The sequence below is a fragment of the Ascaphus truei genome, chromosome 1 (assembly GCF_040206685.1).
Source record: "Ascaphus truei isolate aAscTru1 chromosome 1, aAscTru1.hap1, whole genome shotgun sequence".
NCBI classification, from domain to species: Eukaryota; Metazoa; Chordata; class Amphibia; order Anura; family Ascaphidae; genus Ascaphus; species Ascaphus truei.
Window position 1 is genome coordinate 149,020,354 of NC_134483.1, and position 20,788 is coordinate 149,041,141.

Consider the following 20,788-nt stretch of genomic DNA (forward strand, 5'->3'; position numbering starts at 1 on the left):
GCGTGCAGAAGCACTTCGCAAATGTCATGTCAGAGTTGCGCGCGCACGCATTGTGGTGCATGGGTATAATCGGAGCCTAATACATTTCGGAAGATTCAACGTTTATCTCACGTCAGATTCAATAAAGAACAAAAAGAAGCAGTGTGAGAAGTCAGAACTATAATGCTGCATTTTCTTATTTGTATTACTGCTGTGGACAAATGAAAAATGTCAGTATACGATTTTTTAACCTCATAGTTGCTGGAGGGGTATCGAGTGCATGTAATGCATATAGTGTACGCCAGCGGTGCATCAATTTGGTGTGGAGACCGTGGTTTAATTTTGTACACCTTATACCAGAGGTGGGCAACTCAAGTCCTCAAGGGCCACCAACAGTTTAGGTTTTAAGGATATCCCTGCTTCAGCACAAGTGGCTCAGTCAAAGACTGATCCACCTGAGCTGAAGCTGGGATAACCTGAAAATCTGACCTGTTGGGTGGCCCTTGAGGACTGGAGTTGCCCACCACTGCCCTAGGCTACGGCCCCAGTCACTGCGTGCACGTGCGCATTGGAGCGCCTGGCGGCGTGTGCACCAGTTTCAGCCGCGATCTGAGGTCTAGGGTTCGCAATGGGACACGCGTCTTCGCAAGAAGAGAGCAGGGGGAGGTGCGGCCCTGACATCACGTGGCTGCTTCGCCCTCATTGGCTGAACCGCTGCCATGACATGGCCATTGCTCGGCCTACCCGCCAAAAGACAACTTCCTTGTCTTTTTGAAAGGTGGTCGTGCCATCGCGCTTTGTGCACCCGCGCACACACGCCAACTGGGGCCTGCCCCATAGGCTGTACTTTGTGTGTCACAAGCGCAGCTGCTGCCACCAGGGACGAAGCCATAGGCTGAGCTCAGACAGAAGGCAATGCGAGGTGCGCGCACACGTCCGTCGCAAATTTGGGTTGTGCGGTGGAAGTTTTCAAACTGAAAACTCCACCGGCGGCAAAGTGCAGCGCTGTCGCTGCGACATTTGGCCAGCACAATCCAAATTGAAATTTGGGGCTAGTCGCGTGACGCAAGCTGGTTCAGCCAATAAAGGCGAACCAGCTCTGTGACGCGTTCGTTACACGCCCCCGCCACACCCCCAAACGCTGCGACCCGACTCCTGCTGTTTGAGCAGAGATCGCTGTATTGCAGGAGCAAGCGGTGGGGGCGCGAACGCTAGCAAGCTGCCTGAGCGAGCCCTTAAACTGTGCTTCTACAGTACATGTCTTTTTAAGACCCTCAATGCCAGGCAATGCAAAACAGTACTTGCTAAATAGATTTAGGATGGTGTGTATAATTTTCCAGATGTGCATGTTATAATCATACGACTCTTAATCAGTAATCATAACACCCAGGCTGGGGGCCACAAACACAGTAACACAGTATGAGCACAAGATGAGGATACGAAGACATGTATGCAGGAAGGTCTTCTGCACAACATTAAGCACAGCAGTAATCCAGCCAGCTTTCCACTGAAGGAGAGAGGGAGGGGGAGGTCGGGCTGCACCACTTCAGTATAAAGAGGGGGGGGGGCTGGTAAGATAACTGAAAGAAGCACTTTTTATTTGTTTTAGTACAAAGGTTAAACCCCAGAGACCACTTTTTACCAGCAGAAACGGGTGCAGTGCTGGGGCTGGGAGGTGTGCATGCCTCGGGACTGCGGCGGCAGTGTTTTGGCGGGAGCTCTTGCTGCCTGATACTCCCCTATTTGTGTGTGTGGGTGTGTGAGTCTGAAAAGAGCCTGGCTGCGGGCGGGAGAGGGAGCAGCTGCCTGTGCAATGCATGGATTGCAGTGCTGCAGCAACTGAGAAACAACAGGATCAGGTAAGAGCCTCTTTCATAAGAGTACTGGAAGATGCATGCAGTCCTGACAACATACTGCATTTATACAGTGCTATGCCATTATTTTTATTATTATCTCATCCCAGTGCAATTACACGACACGACTAGATTAGTGGGCTGTGCTGCAAGCACCAGGCATGGGTCATGCCTGAGTTTAATTAGACTTGTATTATTATAGCTTAAAGGTGAGAAGAATGACATCCTGATCTGCAGGGGGAAGTAAAATGCAAAGTGTGATTGCAGGGAGTAAATGTCTGGCACAGGGTGAGCTGGCATGTCCATTTGAACCGTGCAAACAACGAGAGGTTTTGCCATGCGCCCATGTGTGCAGATCACACGGGCTGCATTTGTCTCTCAACCCATAACCTTTGCAAAAGACACACATCAGGAGCCCGTGGGGTGTGTGCCAGTGCATCAGATAATACCAGGGTAATGGAGACAATTTGGGGAGATGGGGCTGTTTGTTCGTGCTGGTATTTTGCAGCGCACGCCCCGCCTCCTCTCCATGTTTCTCTGTGTAAAAGGGGAGGGAGGTAGTTAAACATCACAGCCTCTCATCGTGCAAAATGCGCATTCATTGGAGTCCTGCACGTTTTATCGCTGCAATCTCAATCTTTAAAAAATAAATAAACATGTCTAGCGATAGAGGATTACTGTGTATGTAATAAACACCGAATAATATGCACCCCCCCAACACCTGTCATTCAAAGGGCTGCGTGCAAAGTTGCACCCGTGTCAACAGGGAGGCTGATGCCAGCTTTGTCTTGTTATTATTCACTCCCTTTCCCTATTCATCCAGTTACATGTAGTCCTGCTCCAAATATGGTTTTAAACCCCAGGATGTATCTGCGGCTTTTAATATATTATACAGGAATTAAAAACTCTGGCACCTTCCTCACTTGACAGTAAAATGTTATTTTGGTTCTTTGCTTTCTCTACATGGGGGGGGGGGGGGGGGTATGCAGCCCCTTGAAGAGAGACATTTTTGCATGGTGGTAATGTATGGATGTGACTGATTTTTGTATGTAGAGCCCACCCACACAGTTCCTGCCCGGCTGCTTCTCTCCTTTTTTGCTTTCATTTACTCTGCCATGTTCTCCATATTACACATTTATTGGTAAACAGGAGTAGGAAGGCAGGATCTTCTGGGAGGTGTGTCTACTACTGTACATGGCTGGTGAAGAATTGCTTTCACTCTCGCTCCTCTCTGGTTTCAATGTGGTGGGTGATGTATTTGGTTAAACACGAAAGAATCAGGACCTATGCAACGTGGGATGCCCCAAACCAATGGGGACAAAAAATAAGACACAAAGAAGAAAATGGGTGCTACAGGTAAAAAGACCTAGTCAGGGTAACAACACAGTCATACAACAGCCAACATTTCGGTGCACAGCACCTTGATCAGGGATGCAAACACAATGACAAGTAAACTCTTAGGGCCTCATGCAGAGAGCAGCGCTAGCAGGTAAAGCGGCATTTTTTGGCGAAGTATAGCTTGAAAAAGGCAGGTAATGGAGAGTTTATTAAAAAGCGCCATTTATTTTTTTTCTTTACAAATCTCGCCGCGCGGCTGGAGAGAACATAAATCTCTCCAGTGTTGAAAACGGCCGTATTCAGAGAGGCGCGAACGCCATCTAGTGGCTGTTCGCGCCAAAAAAATGGCGCGATTTTCAACATTTTGCTTCGCCAGCAAGAAGCTGGAGCTCGGCGGCCGGTGGGGCAGAAAAAAAAAACGCGATTTTTTTTCCCACAAGTTTCAACAGCGCTCATATCGCCGGTTGAAACTCTCCATATGCAGACAGGATTCTAAATGCAGTTTTATGCCCTTTCTGCATATGGAGAAAAAAACTCTCCATTAAAGCTACTTTTTCTTAAACTCTCCAATTTATTCTAGCGCTGCTCTCTGCATAGGCCCCTTAGGCTACGCTTATAGTGCCGGCGACGTCAGGCTACGGTCGCTGGAAAAATCAAATTCAGATGACCCAGCGATAGTGACCAAGCCGTCATGTCGCGCTTACTATAAGCGCACGTGACGGCGGCAATGCATTTGTTTTGACGCACTGTCACTGGCACTATAAGCGCAGCCTTATAGAGTGTCCAACACCCACAAAACAGCCACCCACCTCCCTCCAGCTAATCCAATCCGATGCGACTGCTACAAGGAAAACACGCCAAGGAAATTGGGATTACTTCCTGGTGTTGTCATAACGTAAATGCGCCAGGCCCAGGGGTACAGTGGACATCTCTTCGAAGCTCAGGAGGCCTCATCTAAGCGCCTATGGGGCGGGGCAACGCCATGGATACTGTCCTCCATGACGTGATTTATTTGGTCATTTATCTGTCCCCCGAGTGTCAGCCTTGCATCAGAATTTTCGTGTTGAGAGGGTAGAAAGCTGACACCCCTTTATTCCTGCTTAAACCCTTTTTGTTTCTGGAACAACCTCAAATACATTGTCTCCCCCTGCAGATATGGGTTTGTTTGATCCATGGCTGCAAGATAGAAGTTTAAAAAAATATATAGATATTTTCCAGATGTTGGTCCGGGAAATAGAGACAGCACACAGCCAGAAGAGTACAAAAAAAACTGTATTCATGAGAAGTACATGGCACTGCATCCAACGTTTCGGTCATCAGAACGTGACCTTCCTCAGGCACATCAACTGGACTAACACGACTATTTTCTGCTTTATATATATATATATATATATTTATTTATTATTATTATTTCTTTACCCCCCTAAATCGTTTGCTTTTTATAAGGCTTTACCCATCCCTTCCACAAACTCCACACATCCACACACCCCCAACCCCCTATTGCTCAATGGCTTGGGCTAAAATGTGTTTGTTTTTTCCCCCTCCAGGTTTTGACTCCCTAATTGAACTGAAAAGAGCGACACAAGAAAGATCGAGGCTTGTCTGAAGAACTGTACGATCCATTCTCCACTTGACTCTCTAGTGCTGTCTCAGCCTTATCCAAAGAAAAAATGACTCGTGATTTCAAGCCGGGGGATTTGATCTTTGCCAAGATGAAGGGGTACCCTTACTGGCCTGCTAGGGTGAGTGGATGTTATGGTGCTCTTATATAGTAGTAATAGCAAAACTACTACAAAATGAAAACACTTGTGCCTCTAAAATTGCAGTCCACGCTGCTCTGAATTTGTTGTTTTTAATTTTGGCTTTATTGTGGGCTTCAACCTTGGCTGATCCATGTTCCCATGACATCCGGGGACCCCCTAGCTGACGACTGTTTTGTCCACCTGGCACAAATGCTAGCCCTGTGGACACAAAATGGCCACAGAGCTGGGATTTTCTCCCGCAGCCAATAACACCGGGAGATGACATTGCAACTTTCTGTTCATGACCTCACTGTCATATCATAACTGGTACAAATAAATTCAGACCTGGGTGAGGTCAGGAAACCATAGAGGATTTCACAGGGTGATCCCTGGTAAGGGGTAATAATGTGGGGGGGGGGGTGAGAGTTTTGCTGCTTTAAGCTATTCTCCAAAGCCAGAGATGCCTGTGACCTATTGCTTTGCATTGCGTTTTTGACACTGATAATAGTATGCCTTTAAAATATATATATCACACAGACACGTTGACAAATCACCCAAAAATCTACTCGCCGAACCAAAAAAAATCTACTTGCCACCTAGTCCTGCTCCCAATCCCGCCCTGCTTGGTGTCGGCCATGAGGAGGTCGCCACGGGGTAAAATCCAGTCGCCACGGGCCTGTATTTTAATGGATTTGTCGAACAATATAAATATATATATATATATATAGATGAGATATTACCAGATGGAGGTCCAGCAACAAAGAGACAGCACACCAGGGGTATATTCAAAGTAGTATGTATTGTAGAAACATACAGGCACCTCAGCCAACGTTTCGGTCTGCAGAGAGAGACACCTTCCTCAGCATCTGGATACCTCGTGACATGTGAGTGCTGGTTGTTGCAATTATATATATATATATATATATATATATATATATATATATATATATATAATATACACACACACACCTTTTGTATCCCCCTGAGGAAGGTCCCATTCTGTAGGACCGAAACGTTGGGTTTCTGGATGTATTTTTGCTTTCACTAATACACTTTGATTTTCAACATTGAGTGCTGTCTCTTGTTTACCAATCCTTGGAACGGTAACGTATAACTATATATATATATATATATATATATATATATATATATATATATATATCTCGCGCACACACGTAGCCTTCTCCTTGTTAAGAAAGTAGACTGTATCGCTCCTTACACAGTTGGAAATAAACAAAATCTCGTTCATTGTCAACTGGTGAATAAGGGGAACAGTTTGTATCATAGCAATAGTTACATAGTAGATGATGTTGAAAAAAGACATACAGTACAACCCATCAAGTTCAACTTATGCTACATTTAGACGACTGATACTTTAATCTATATTTGTACTTACAGTATATTGATCCCAAGGAAGGCAAACAAAAAACCCAGTGAAATATCTAATATCTCATTATGGAAAAAATAAATTCCTTCCTGATTTTAAAATATTGAAAATCGGATTACTCCCTGGATCAACATCCTTACCATGTTCACTTATTTGGTATATCCCTGTATAACTTTGTTCCTTTTTTTAAAAGATATCCAACTTTTTTTGAAGATATCTATTGTTTCTGCCATCAGTGTCCTTGGGTAATGAATTCCACATTTTAACTGCACTTGCTTTAAATAACTCATTCTTTTTGTTGCTGTGCAATCTTTTTTCCTTTAACCGTAAGGGATGACCATGTGTCGTTTGTACTGTCCTTGGGATGAACAGTTCATTTGAAAGCTCCATGCATTGTCGCTGAATATATTTTGTAAAACGTCCTTTTGTATTTCCTATACATTTCTCCAGCATAACCGAACTCGGCATTCTGGATTTTGCACACAAAAATAAACGTTTATTTCCTGTTCACCAGCAGTGGGTACCGTAGGGTTAACTCGATCCTCAGCTGAGTAGGACAGGAAATTGAATTCTTGCAGCTAGGCCATAAAAGGCCACTCCCACTACCTGCAGATAGTCTTTTTCCTGTCATACAGCTAGGAGTAGAGTTAATTTTTTAATAGGACTCACCGGACTGTAGCTATTGCAGTCAAGCCAGGGAGTCTCAGCATCTCTTCCCCTGAAGCTTCGTTCAACTTACCAAGACAGAGGCTCGTGCGACTGGGCAGTCCTGCGGATGCGTCTTTGATCACAGGGGGCAAACAGCAAGGCTGTTGAGCGGACCGGAGGATCAAATTATTACCGCAAAGGCACGTCCGAGAACGCAGTGGAGTGGGGGACACAGACCAGCAAGGCGTCCCATGTAAGTGCATAGCGCATGTTCGAACGTGCGTGCGCGCACTATGATCCCACAGGTGGGTGCTTGCATGAGAGCCTTAGCTTCGTTTTCTAGAGAATAAGAGTTGATATCATGGAACTGAAAGAAACTTATAAGGGTGCGGTAGAGTCCCTGGACCAGAAGGGAAAAAAGCTGCTAAAAAACTAAATGGTGTGCAGCATGTGAAAAGCCAGTGTTAGGCTGGTTCTATAGTGTAGGGGCGTGCTACGCCGTGCCCGCGCACGGCAGTTATAGATGGTTGAGGTCAGCCAGCCCTTCTATACAAGGGCCACGCGCACGGCGGGGAGCCGACAGCGGCGAAGATGGTGGGAAGAATGATTTTGCGCTGTGGTGTGTGTGTCAATGAGTGCACAAAAAAAATTTGTTAAACCTTCTTTTTTTTTTTTTTTTTAAATCTTATTTAGGACTTTCTTCACTCGCACAACCCATACACACACAGTACCTGTAGCTCCCGGCTCTATAATGGGAAAAAGCATGCGGCGCGTGCGTTTGCACAGGCGTGCGCACAGCCGCATGCAGTATAGAACGGATCTTAGAAGCCAAGAAGCTTTGCACAGACTGTCTTAAACAGCAGCAGGAGAGACAAATGAATGCTTTCCTGTAATCGATGAAAGATACAGTAAAGCAGAGTGTAAAGTCTGCAGTGCAACAAGCAGTGAAGCCAGCGCAAAAGAGAGCAAGGTCTCAGACCAGCCTGGATATAGTGGGACTCGTCATCGGATATATCAGCAAGCGTCGGGCGGGGAGTGTGATTCGTCAGAGCAAGAAATGCAAGCTGAAGAATCAGAATTTGATTTAGAAATGGTGGATCCTCTTTTATAAAGGCAATGAGAGAAACATTGGAATTAGAGGATACAGAAGAAATTACTCAAATCAGATACATTATTTGGGACAAGGCACAAAAAATCCAGATTTCCAATTCATAACGTAATCAATGATATGATACAAATGGAATTGTCGCAGCCGGATAGAAAACTAAATATTTCCAAAAAGTTTAACCGAATGTATAATTTTTGTACAAGATGAGGTAAAACACTGGGAAGTCAGTCCTAAAATTGATGCAGCAATTTCCAGAATTTCAAGAAAAACAACCATACCAGTTGAAGATGCTGCATCACTCAAAGATGTAATGGATAAAAAGATGTATAATGTTTTGAAAAAGCATATGTGACAGCAGGTACAGCATGCAAACCAGCGATATCTATGACAACAGTGGCAAGAGCAATGCAGATATTGATTGCTAATATAGAAGCATTGGAAAAAGGAGTCGAACTTCTATTCTAAAAGCTTTGTCAGAAATCAAATGGGCAGCCGACTACGTATCTTTTCCGTCGCTGGATGCGGTAAGACTGGCATCCAAGTCAATGGCCTATCCAGGGGAGCGCAATCTTTTTCCTCTGCGCCTCCTGCTGGCTGTCCTCTCCGCGCGCTCCTCCTTACCGTGGTTCCCGGCGTTTGGACGTCATGCCATAGCAACGGACATCACATGACCCCGTGGTGTCATTTGACGCTGGCACCGCGTCTCCAGATGCCGTCTGAACCATGGTATGTAAGGTTTACAGAGGCCTTTGCCGCTTCCCCGGCACTTAAATTAAGTGCCTTCGGAAAGCGCACAGGGCCTCTGTAATCCCCGTGCCCCCAGCAGTTAATCTCGCGCCCCCCAGTTTGCGCAACGCTGGCCTATACAGTATCGGCAAGAAGAGCGCTATGGCTCAGACACTGGATGAGGAACCTGACGAAGCATCACTGCGAAACGCGTAGTTCCCTGCCGGAGCCTATTGAGTGAGGGACCCAGCCAGCCTGCTGACATCCGGAAAGATTCCTTCTTCCGGTCCCGCCGTCGGACGCGGTAGCGGGAGCCCCACTGGAGGGAAGGACTCCACCGGATCGATCGGGCTAACACTGGGTTGTTTTTAAACTTTATGTGAGTGTTACTACTTCTTGTTTTTCTGGTGTAATAAATCTTATTTGCTACTTACCCAGACTTGCCCATTTCTTGCAATTTGGGCACCTGGGAGAGAAGCAACTCACATACTGCCTCCATTGAGAGGGAAAGTGAGTAACAAGTTGACTGATTCGCCGCAGTCTGGCAGTACTCTCTGAGGGAGGAACTGCACACAAGGCAGTGTGAGCTGATTGACATCACTCCATTAATCTTTCCTAAACATTAGACTGTGTAAGTCTATATATAGCATTAGCTTTCGTTCCCCACCCCCATTCCTTCCCTACAGTCCCAGTACACGCTTTACTGGGAGTATTGCATTTTTATCACATATTTATATAAATTTATGTAGATATATATATTTGATATATTAATACCACCACAATTTTTATTACATCATTTTTATTACATATATTTCAATACCTAAATATTTTCACATTTGCTAATCCACTGTCCACACATGTCTGTTTAATACATTGATTCTGTATATTTTATCTTTTCTCTCAAATTCTGAGCAAAATCCTGTGCGCTGACCAATCCACTATCTTCACTACTGGATGGCAGGCACAGCATACAAGAACAGTTTATATAATTTACCCTTTGAAGGTGAATTTCTATTTGGGAATAAATTAGATGCAATTATAAACAAAGCGTCAGGAGGTAAAAGTACATTTTTACCACAAGAAAGTAGAAATAGAAGATGTGGCCCTACATTCCATCAAACAGAAAGAACACAGTATAGGGAAGCAAGAACATATCTTCCTGGAAGATTGTTCTCAAGACAAACGTCAGGGAGAGGGGAATAAAATAAGCTTTTTCGTGGCGCCAGAGGGAGAGTGTCATTTTTCAGAAGAAAATTCTCATGAAAGTCAAGGGGTCCAGCGGCTTCCAGTATGGGGAAGACTGAGCCAATTTGAAGCAACATGGATTCAATCAATAAAGGACAGGTGGGCACTACAGATCCTTCCTTTCTTTCGGGTACCACCTGGAGTTCAAGAACATTTCAAAAAGGGATATATTCTTAAAGACAAAAAATATACACACACACAACAGAAAATAAATCCGTTTTATCCTGAAGGAGTTATTACAGGTCAACGTATCTCAAAGCTGGAGGTTCCTCAAAGACGGAGGAGAAAGGGGATTTATTCCAGATCTTTTAGGTAGAAAAGGCATCAGGAGGTTGCAGAACGGTATTGGATCTAAGAACTGTAAATACCTACTTACAGGTTAGAAAGTAAAAAATGATTTCACTAAACATCCTCCCAGAAGTAAAACCAAACAATTGGATGATATCAATAGATCTAAAAGATGCCTATTTACACATCCCTATAGCAAAAAGACATCAAAAAATCCTCAGATTTACAATAAATCGTGAACACTATCAATATACGGCGCTGCCATTTGTAAACGTTCTGGGAGATGTTGCTAGTCCAAAGGTATTAGCCCCATTGATGGTAGAATTAAGAAAAAGGGGTGTGAAAATGTATCCATATCTGGACGATATTCTGATAAAATCACAAAAACAAGAAAAACTTCTACATGACAAAGTCTTGTCTTTTCTAGAACAGCATGCTGGATCATAAACTTCGACAATAGCCAACTAGTACCGTCACAGTCTTTAAAATTCTTGGGAGTAGAATTTCACATGGCAGAAGGCGAGGTGCAATTACCATATTCAAGGATCCAAGACATTGGAATCCAGACAAGAATGCTCAGAACAGCACACATCTCTATAGCAGTAGATTGTATGAGACTCCTAGGAAAATTTACTTCAACGCTAAACGTAAAATGGGCAGGTCTACACATAAGACAATTACAACAACATTTCTTACAGCAGTGTAACGGAGCTCCCAAGGATGTGAAACAAGAAATATATACCCAGAGAACTAAGATGTGGGAAAATGCCCAAATCCTATTAAATGGACATACGTTACATCAGATACAATGGGTAATAATCACCACAGACGCAGCGCAGGTTGGGGAGCCCAGATGGGAGACCTAATGGTAAAAGGTACTTTGACAACCAAAAAACAGCAGTTACCATCAAACCTGCTGGAACTCAAGGCAGTGAAGAAAGCAGTGGAAGCATTCCAAAGCTATGTAAAGGATGGAAATATCCAAATAAAATCTGACAACAGAGCCGTGGTTAAATATATAGCCAAGCAGGTTAGGAACAAGGAGCAAAAGACTGAAACTAACATCAGAGATTCTACCATGAGCAGAAGGCTGTTACAGATATAACAGCCATACATATACCAGGGCCAGAAAATATTACAGCAGATTTTCTCAGTCGCAACCTGATACACCCGGGAGAATGGTCGTTACAAAATCAAGTATTCCGCAAGTTGGTAACATTTCGCTTGCAACGAGAAATAGAGCTGATGGCTACTCGCCAAAACAGAAACGTGGAGAATTATTGTGCACGGCACTTTTATCCGAGTGCAAGGCACCCAGATGCCCTCAGTTTCAAGTGGAAGTTCAATCTGTGATATCTGTTTCTTCCTTCCTCACTATCTTTGAAATGAGAGGAATTGATCAGGCGCGATCAAGCAGAGGTGTTACAATATTGGACGAGGAGACCATGGTTTGCCCATCTCATAAACACGGCAATAGACAAACCTTGGCATCTACCAAATACAAGGACCAGTATATCACCCAGAGCCCAAACAATTGGCCTTGGAGATTTTGTGGAAGATATTAAGAGCAAAGAGATGTTTAGATAGAACAAGAAAAAAAGTCTACATCAACGGTATACTACCGAATTTGGTTATGCTTCAGAGACTGGTGTGTTAAACAAAAACAGAAGTTTTTTTTTTTTTTTTTTTCATAAAATGCGACAGCAGTAGAATTCCTATAAGAAGGGTTTGATAGAGGATTCGGCCTCAGTGCATTGAAGGTGCAAGTTTCTGCATTTTGTCAGCACTGTTGGAGAAGAATCTAGCAACTGAAAGACTTGTTCATTTTTTACAAGCGGTGAAGAGGTTAAGATCGCAAATCAAGAATAGATTGCCAGCATGGGATCTATCACTAGTACAGTATGTTCTCACAATGCACCCTTTCGAACCTATAGATCAAATACCCTTGAAGTTGTTAGCTATAAGGAATGCTACCTTCCATGATACATCAGCAAGGAGAGTGGAAGAATTACAACCCTTGTTTTGTAAAGAGCCGTTTCTGGTCATCCACTAAGATAAAGCAGTGATGCGACCAGTTTTACCATTTGTTACCGAAAGTAGTTTCTCAATTTCATATAAACCAAGAAATTGTAATGCCTTCATTTTGCCCAAAACCAGGTAATAAGAAGGAAGAAAGATTTGCACAATCTTGACATAGTGAGATGCTTGAAAGCCTATATTGAGAGGGTGCAAGACCAGAAGTCAGTGTTTTTATCATTCCAGAAGGACCATGGACTGGGCAAGCAGCGTCCAAAGCAACAATATCCAAATGGATTGTATCAGAAAATCATACGAAAACAAAGGACAAAATCCACCTTTTGAATTTAAAAGCAAACTCAACGAGAGTCATGGCCACTTCGTTGGCATCAAGGCACAAGCATCACCAGCACAAATCTGCAAAGCGGCAGTGTGGTCTTCATTTAACATTTATGAAGTATGACAGATTGGACATTCAGGCTTTAGCTGACACAAGCTTTGGTCAAAATGTACTACAGTCTATAAAAATAAGTAATAAAATAAAGTGGAAGACTGAAATAAAATGGTTGGAACTGATATTGGCATTTGTGTTTTGATTTACCTCCCTAATTAATATTGCTGGGGTATGTCCCTACGGTGCCCACTGCCAGGGTGAACAGGAAAATTGAACCAACGTAATTTTCAATTTCCTGGAACCATGGCAGTGGGCACATAGGGAGGGTAACTATGTATGCATAATATATCAGACTATCTGCAGGTAGTGGGAGGGGCCTTTTATGGCTTACCTGCAAGAATTCAATTTCCTGTCCTACTCAGCTGAGGATAGAGTTAACCCTACGGTGCCCACTGCCATGGTTCCAGGAAAAGAAAATTACAGTAAGTTTGTTACATTTTCTCCTTTTGCAGATAAATTCTTACATACAAAAATAGTACAAAATGACGGTGACGTTCTTAAAAATGGTTGCATAGATTTCTGCTTCTGAGTAGGATCTTTGTATTTGATCTTTAATATCATGATAAAACTTATCTTTCCTCCATCTTGGGTTTCTCCCTCCTCATGGTGGAATCCTCCTAGGCTCACATCCTGGTGGAATCAATTATTCTGCCCTCCGCATGTCTCTCGCTCACTTCAGCTATCCAGATAATAGCCCTTGGTCAGCTCTTGCTATCACTAACTCCACTTCCAAATTAGGTGCTTCAGCTAATTTGATGTTGCGTCATAAGAAACTGCCCATGCCTCCATACAGAGAATAACCTAATATGGCATATGTACTGGAAAGTTCTCGGAGCTTCCATCATAGCCTCTTCCGATTTTGCATCAGCTAATGCCACAGTTGTCAATCACTCAAGTGTCAACCTAAACAGGGTTTCTCTATAGAGATCTCAGGACAGCTACACCTCATAACTCTCTAATATAACAGACTATATAATCAGAATATATAAATTAAGAATATGTAATCTATACAAAGAACATCAAACAATATACTGCATACTTTGACATTTTGTCTTGATAACAGATTCGCACATTTACAATATAATTAGATCACCGAACTGAATTTGTTACATATTTGTATATAGTTATCATATCCCCTGTTGGACGCCTCCTTTTCTAATGAAACAAATCTAGTTTTGCTAGCCTTTCCTCATAAATCAGATTATCCATCCCCTTTATTAATTTCACTGTTCATATCTGCTCTTTCTATAGTCAAGGTGTGGTCTTACTAATGTTTATAGAGGGATATAATTATGTTTACTTCCCTGCCATCCATTGCCCGTTTAGTGCAAGATAAGATCTTGTTTGTCTTTGCAGCTGCTGCATGACTTTGGGCACTATTGCTAAACCTGGTGTCTATACAAGCACTCCTAAATCCTTCATCAAGGATTCTCCTAATTTATCACCAATCTAATTTGTAAATTGCCTGTTTATTCTTGTTTGCCAAATGCATAACCTTACATATATCTGTATTAAACCTCATCTGCCCTTTACCTTTCCAAATTTCCAGTCTATCCATGTCCTTCTGGAGAGCAATTACATCCTGCTCTGATTCTAGTACCTTACACCAGGGGTGCGCAAACTTTCTGTGCTCTGCCAGCCCATGTGCCCCCACCCCCCCCCGTACCTAATATCCAGCGTCAAGTGACGTGACCCCCGCGGGGACATTTGACGCCGTGTTGCAATGGCGACGCGTCGCCAAAAATAAAGTAGACATTTGCGCACCCCTGCCTTACACAATTTAGTGTCATCAGCAGAGATCGTGACTTTGCTCTCTATGTCAACATCAAGGTCATTTAATAAACAAGTTAAATGGCAGGGGTCCCAGAACCGATCCTTGAGGTACTCCACTCACTTTAGCCCTACCTGAAAAAGTTCCATTTACGACAACTCTTTCTATCCTGCAGTCCAATTCTAAGTACACCACATCAACTGCATTACCCTAATCTAATTTCCTATTTGCCACTTCAAATTAACTACTACGGTTAGTTTGACACGACCTATCCTTGATTAATCCACTAATATCTTGGTTTTCCTGAATAGTATCCCATACAAAACCTTCAATTAGCCTCCCTACTGTTGATGTGATGCTTACAGGTCTCTAATTCCCTGGTTGTGATCTAGCTCCCTTTTTAAATATAGGCATCATGTCTGCTTTACGCCAATCTTGAGGAAATGGAGTACTTAAATATTAAATGTAATGGTTTGGCTATTACTGAACGTATCTCCTTAAGAACTTTTGGATGTATGCCATTGGGGCCAGGTGCCTTATTCAATTTTAATTTGATCAAGCCGCTTATGAACTTATTCCTCCGTTAACCAATTGTTCATTAATATAGAGGTTGTAGGTTCCTCCTGCTGCACTACTATTGCAATTGAATGTTCTCTGGTAAATACAGAGGCAAAGAATTTGTTTAATACTTCTGCTTTTTGCTTTTTGCTTACCTTCAATAATTTGCCTTCCCCTCGCACTCTGAAAGGGTCCAATAATTTATGTTCTATTTTTGTTTTGTTTTAAGTTGGTACTTAAAGCGCTTTTTTAGGGTTGATCTTACTTTCTATTGAAATGGGCAGTCACCCACACTGTGTCGCTGTGTCACCCACACTGTGTCGCTGTGTCACCCACACTGTGTCACCCACACTGTGTCGCTGTGTCACCCACACTGTGTCGCTGTGTCACCCACACTGTGTCGCTGTGTCACCCACACTGTGTCGCTGTGTCACCCACACTGTGTCGCTGTGTCACCCACACTGTGTCGCTGTGTCACCCACACTGTGTCGCTGTGTCACCCACACTGTGTCGCTGTGTCACCCACACTGTCACTGTGTCACCGTCACTGTGTCACCCACACTGTCACTGTGTCACCGTCACTGTGTCACCCACACTGTGTCACCCACACTGTCACTGTGTCACCCACACTGTCACTGTGTCACCCACACTGTCACTGTGTCGCCCACACTGTCACTGTGTCACCCACACTGTCACTGTGTCACCCACACTCACTGTGTCACCCACACTGTCACCCACACTGTCACTGTGTCACCGTCACTGTGTCACCCACACTGTGTCACTGTGTCACCCACACTGTGTCACTGTGTCACCCACATTGTGTCACTGTGTCACCCACACTGTGTCACTGTGTCACCCACACTGTCACTGTGTCACCCACACTGTGTCACTGTGTCACCCACACTGTCACTGTGTCACCCACACTGTGTCACTGTCACCCATACTGTGTCACTGTCACCCACACTGTGTCACTGTGTCACCCACACTGTCACTGTCACCCACACTGTGTCACTGTGTCACCCACACTGTGTCACTGTGTCACCCACACTGTGTCACTGTGTCACCCACACTGTGTCACTGTGTCACCCACACTGTGTCACTGTGACAGTCACTCACCCACCCACACTGTGTCACTGTGACAGTCACTCACCCACCCACCCACTGTCTCCCAGTCACTGTCACTCACCCACCCAGGCAGGCAGTCACATGTCTTTTGTTGAAAATATAAAAAATAAACAGGTTGCATTGTAATGTTTTTTTCTGTATCACGATACGAAAATAGTTAAGTAAAAATTGCGCGCTAAAAGATATTTTTTCGTGGTAGGTGCGCTATGGATTCGAGGGGGGGGTGCGCTATGGGTTCGAGGGTGGGGGGGGCCTGCTCCTTTCATTTGTCCCGGGACCCATGATTTCTGTTGGCGGCCCTGTGGGTGATGTGAGGTGCAGGGGGGGAGAGGGTGATGGGTGATGTGAGGTGCAGGGGGGGCGGGTGATGGGAGGTGCAGGGGGGGAGAGAGGGTGATGGGTGATGTGAGGTGCAGGGGGGGGGGGGGTCATTGGAGGTGCAAGGGGGAGTTATTGGAGGTGCAGGGGGGGTGATTTGAGGTGCATGGGGGGGTGATTTGAGGTGCATGGGGGGGTGATTTGAGGTGCAGGGGGAGAGTGATGTGAGGTGCAAGGGGGAGAGCGATGTGAGGTGCAAGGGGGGAGAGTGATGTGAGGTGCAAGGCGGGAGAGGGATGTGAGGTGCAGGGGGGGAGAGGGATGTGAGGTGCAGGGGGGGTGTGATGTGTGTGCTGTGCAGGGGGGTATTGTGTGTTTGATGTGGAGGGGGAGTATTATGTGTGGGTGAGGGGGAGAGATAGATGGGGAGTATCGCAAAGGTTGATAGTGAGGGGTGCTGGGGGAGATGTGAGGATGATGCTGAGGGGTGCTGGGCGAGATATGAGGATGATGATGATGAGAGGTGCTGGAGGAGAGGTGATGATGGTGGTGATGATGATGATTTTACCCGTGCGGCCCAATTTTTTTTTCCTTGGAGCAGTTTGGCCCTTCTCACTTTACGCGTTGTGCAGGCCTGACTTATGTGGATTCTCTGAGGAATTCTGGCTTTGCATTTTTCAGAGTTACTAAATTGTTTGTAATTAACATAATTATAAATTATCCTGTGCATCCCACTCCCAATTTCTGAATAACATCAACAGCATAAGACCTAGGAAATGAAGGTGCCCCATCTTTTATTTTTTATATTTTTAATTCATTGCGTTTTTGGGGGTTGGTAACTATCCCAAATGATAATGTATTTTATGCCGCATTTAACAATGCAGAGTATCTACATACTTCCAGTGCTCCTTTTTCTTAGAGATGGAACAAATAAGGAACTAATAAGGAAAGCAAAATCTTCAGAGGATCGCTTTGTCCATAATTTATATTGAGTTCTTGCTTTCAGTCTTGTAACCCAGAGATGTTACACAGGACTCGTCACAGTGGTACTGCGTTTTTGGTTTCAAAGCAACTTGTGGCTCAAGCTTCAGGTTGCTGGGAAGTGCTGCAGCAGAGAGACAAGAAAAAAAATTAAAAACAAAAAAAACAGTATTGAAAAGTAGCTCTAAGAGAAAAGACAGACACGGCATTGCTCCTTTGACACCTGTTATCAGTTGGTGATACAGGAAGTTCTGTTTTATTTTGGAGCTAAAGAATAATATGTGGTTGGTAACTGCTACGCTGACTGCATCATCAGGAGAGTCCTTCCAACAACTCTACAGCATTTCCTAATGCTTTTGAAGAGTGATTGGTGGACTTCAGACACAAACTGTGAAGGGGTCGAAAGCTCTATTCTTAGGTGCCCATACTTATTATTATTATTATTTTTTTATGGATCCCTTTTCAGGGTGTGTGCCCTGTTGGTTTGTCAGTTTATATTAACAAACCAGTAAGATATTACAACAAACACAAGGGGCACCGTTTCTATGCACTATGCCTGCTTGTTGCCAAGTTCTGATGCTCTGTGAACCGAATGTGGGAAAAACCTCCACACATGCACAATTTGAAATAAGCTCCCATGAAGGCTGAGGCTCTCTGACTTGTGAAAAGAGCAAAGTGAAGATGTCTTCAAACTGAAACTGTTCAATTGTAAATAAGGGACTGTGAACTAAATTTGGTAATTGTATAATGAACATAAAGCCACATTGGAATGGGTTGCTATGTACGGTGTTGCTTTTTGTTGTGGTGCCAAAGTAACAATGTGTCATTACGTTGAACAGAATATGTTCAGGTGTGAATTTTGTTATCACTTCACTCTAAATGCATTACTGTACTTGTTTTTTCTAGCATATCTGCTATTATAAAGTGACCAACATAGTGTTTATTTTTCTCCCCTCACATCTTGCATCAGTTTTACTACGCGCTGCTAATCCATGAGACGCCTTGCGCCCCTATTTACTGGAGTTCCAGATGAGTGCTATGTCATTACAGTAACAGTATGGTGTTTCTTGCTGGGTGTGTGTTGTACCAAATTTATGTAGTCATAATTTACTCGTTTTCACAATTTTTAATCAAGCAAGTATTTTTTTTTTCCTCCTCAATAAAGTTAAGTTGAAAAGTACACACTTGCCTTATAATCGGACTCTGCCCACTTTGCAAGCCAATCAGCAGTGAGATGTAGGGTAAAACGGGAGAAGCGCCACCGTGGGGGCCTGAAACAGTCGTTTTGCTTGTGGCAGGAGGCTAAAACTGAGAGACAAAGGCGCGCGTGTGCTTTTTTTTTTTTCCCAGCTACTACTGAAATTAGGGGGTCGCCCTATAATCTGACAAATACGGTATTTTGAGATCTGTGGTTTCATTTCAGATGACCGTGCTGTCTGATGTCTTCCTTCTCTCTGTCATAATTACTTGCATTTGCTTGAACAAATAATTTTGAAACAGCATGGGCTACACATTTCTTATTTTAACTGTGTGGGCTGCTTTTCATGTATTCTGCGAGATCGCCATATAATATATTTATACCACGGAGTAACCAAAATGTTGCTGATCAGAGGCAACTTTAATTCTCGTCAATAAGTATATGTTAAAAATACTGGACCCTTGTCACACCTTTAACTGGCAGTGTTGGAAATATCTGTTAGTCTGAGAGAGCTGTCTGAAGTAAACACTTCGTAAGGTTTCTGCAACTGCCATCTAAGTCTTTTGGGACCACCAATGTTTCATGGCTGACATTTTGAGAACCCTTGCTTAAAGCACTTCGGTGCTGGGGCCCTCACATGGACTGCCCTTTTCCTCTCTTGGTTTGCTCATGAGTCAAAGCCTCTGCCCCTTTCCTCTAACCCCGATGATTGGTTTCATTGCAGCATGTCAAGGCCCTTTGTGCTGTAGTCACAATCACTTTTACTGATAATCACACTGTGACCACAATTCAGTGTGCTGTGAAAGTGTTCCCAAGGCACTGGAAGATATTCGCTCTATTCATGCGAGTGCAGCTTTCCAGGAAAGTAGTGTATCTATCGGTGGCTGCTTCACAATGTACTGATGCAAATTAATATTTAAAAAGAAAAAAAAATGCTGTGTCACTAGTGCAATAAAGCAGCAATCTGCAGTGGTTACTTTTTTTGGGGGGGGGGGTGGCATTTTATTTGCATAGTTTTAGAGATGATCTCTTGCCCTTTCAACAAGGTTTTTATCAATTCGATACTTCATTCGGGTAATATAAATGTGTCTAGGAGGTTAAATTTAATCTCTCCCTAGAGCCCAGTGCAGTATAAAGCCTATCTGGTAAACTCACAAACTAGAGATTAAGAATGTTTTCAACACTAAAATAAACAAAAAAAAACATATAAAGGAGCAGAAAATGCAAGATACTAGCATTAGATGAGTTGAATTCCTATAGAATTTGAGAGATTGCTGCTTTAACCGAATGTCATCTACACCGTGTTAGCGTGCGGTATGAAGGTGGTAGCCAGTTACTTTCATTTCCTGCATTAGAAAAGTTGACCATGCAGACATTCAACACATACTAGCACATCTTCTGGAGTGCTAAAACAAAAAGAAATGCAGTGGTTTCTCTATACTAGAGGATCTAAAAAGCTTAATTAACCTCTACAGTGCCCCAATAACGTACCAGGTACGCCATGGGCACTTGTGTAGCGGCTGACTGCAAAGATGTCCAGCAAGTAATGCATTTAGCGTTCCGCCCGATCCAAACAAGTGGAACTCCATCCACTTCCGTTTATGGCATCTGGTGCCTGGGTGCATCATGTGATATCTCGTGGAGCTATCGCATGAACCGGAGGTACAGATGGGGCAAGTGTGACTGCAGCCGCTGACAAGCGCCAGCTGGTGTAATAGTGAGTTTTCTGTACATCTAATGCATTTACAATGGTAACTGCTCTCGTGGTGTGTGTGTGTGTGTCTCCAGCTTCAACTTGCCTGCGGGAGCAATAACTGCAGCTACATCTATACCAGCAGTGTCGTGGTACTAGTACCGCCATGCCTCCGGCATTGTAAAGGTTTAAAAGGAGGTGGCATGGGCAAAATATGCTGTGTATGAAATACTGTAGTCACAAACACTTTCTCAGGCTATAGAAACTACTGTAGATTCACGATGTAAAATCCTAGCACTTACTGAATAATTTAACAATGCTTTTGCCCTATATTATTTATTTTTATTTTTTAAGCTCTTT

The 20,788-nt window shown here is 43.7% G+C and overlaps 1 protein-coding gene across 2 annotated transcripts in view; it reads left to right on the forward strand.

The window, feature by feature from the left end:
• Positions 1-1,712: 1,712 nt before the first annotated feature.
• PSIP1 (PC4 and SRSF1 interacting protein 1) overlaps positions 1,713-20,788 on the forward strand; it is a 66,855-nt gene continuing 47,779 nt past the window's right edge. For both annotated transcript variants that reach the window (XM_075595798.1, XM_075595807.1), the window contains exons 1-2: positions 1,713-1,838; positions 4,718-4,912. In XM_075595798.1, the coding sequence (XP_075451913.1) occupies positions 4,841-4,912 (72 nt within the window). In that variant the 5' untranslated portion in view covers positions 1,713-1,838; positions 4,718-4,840. The remainder of the gene's footprint in view (positions 1,839-4,717; positions 4,913-20,788) is intronic.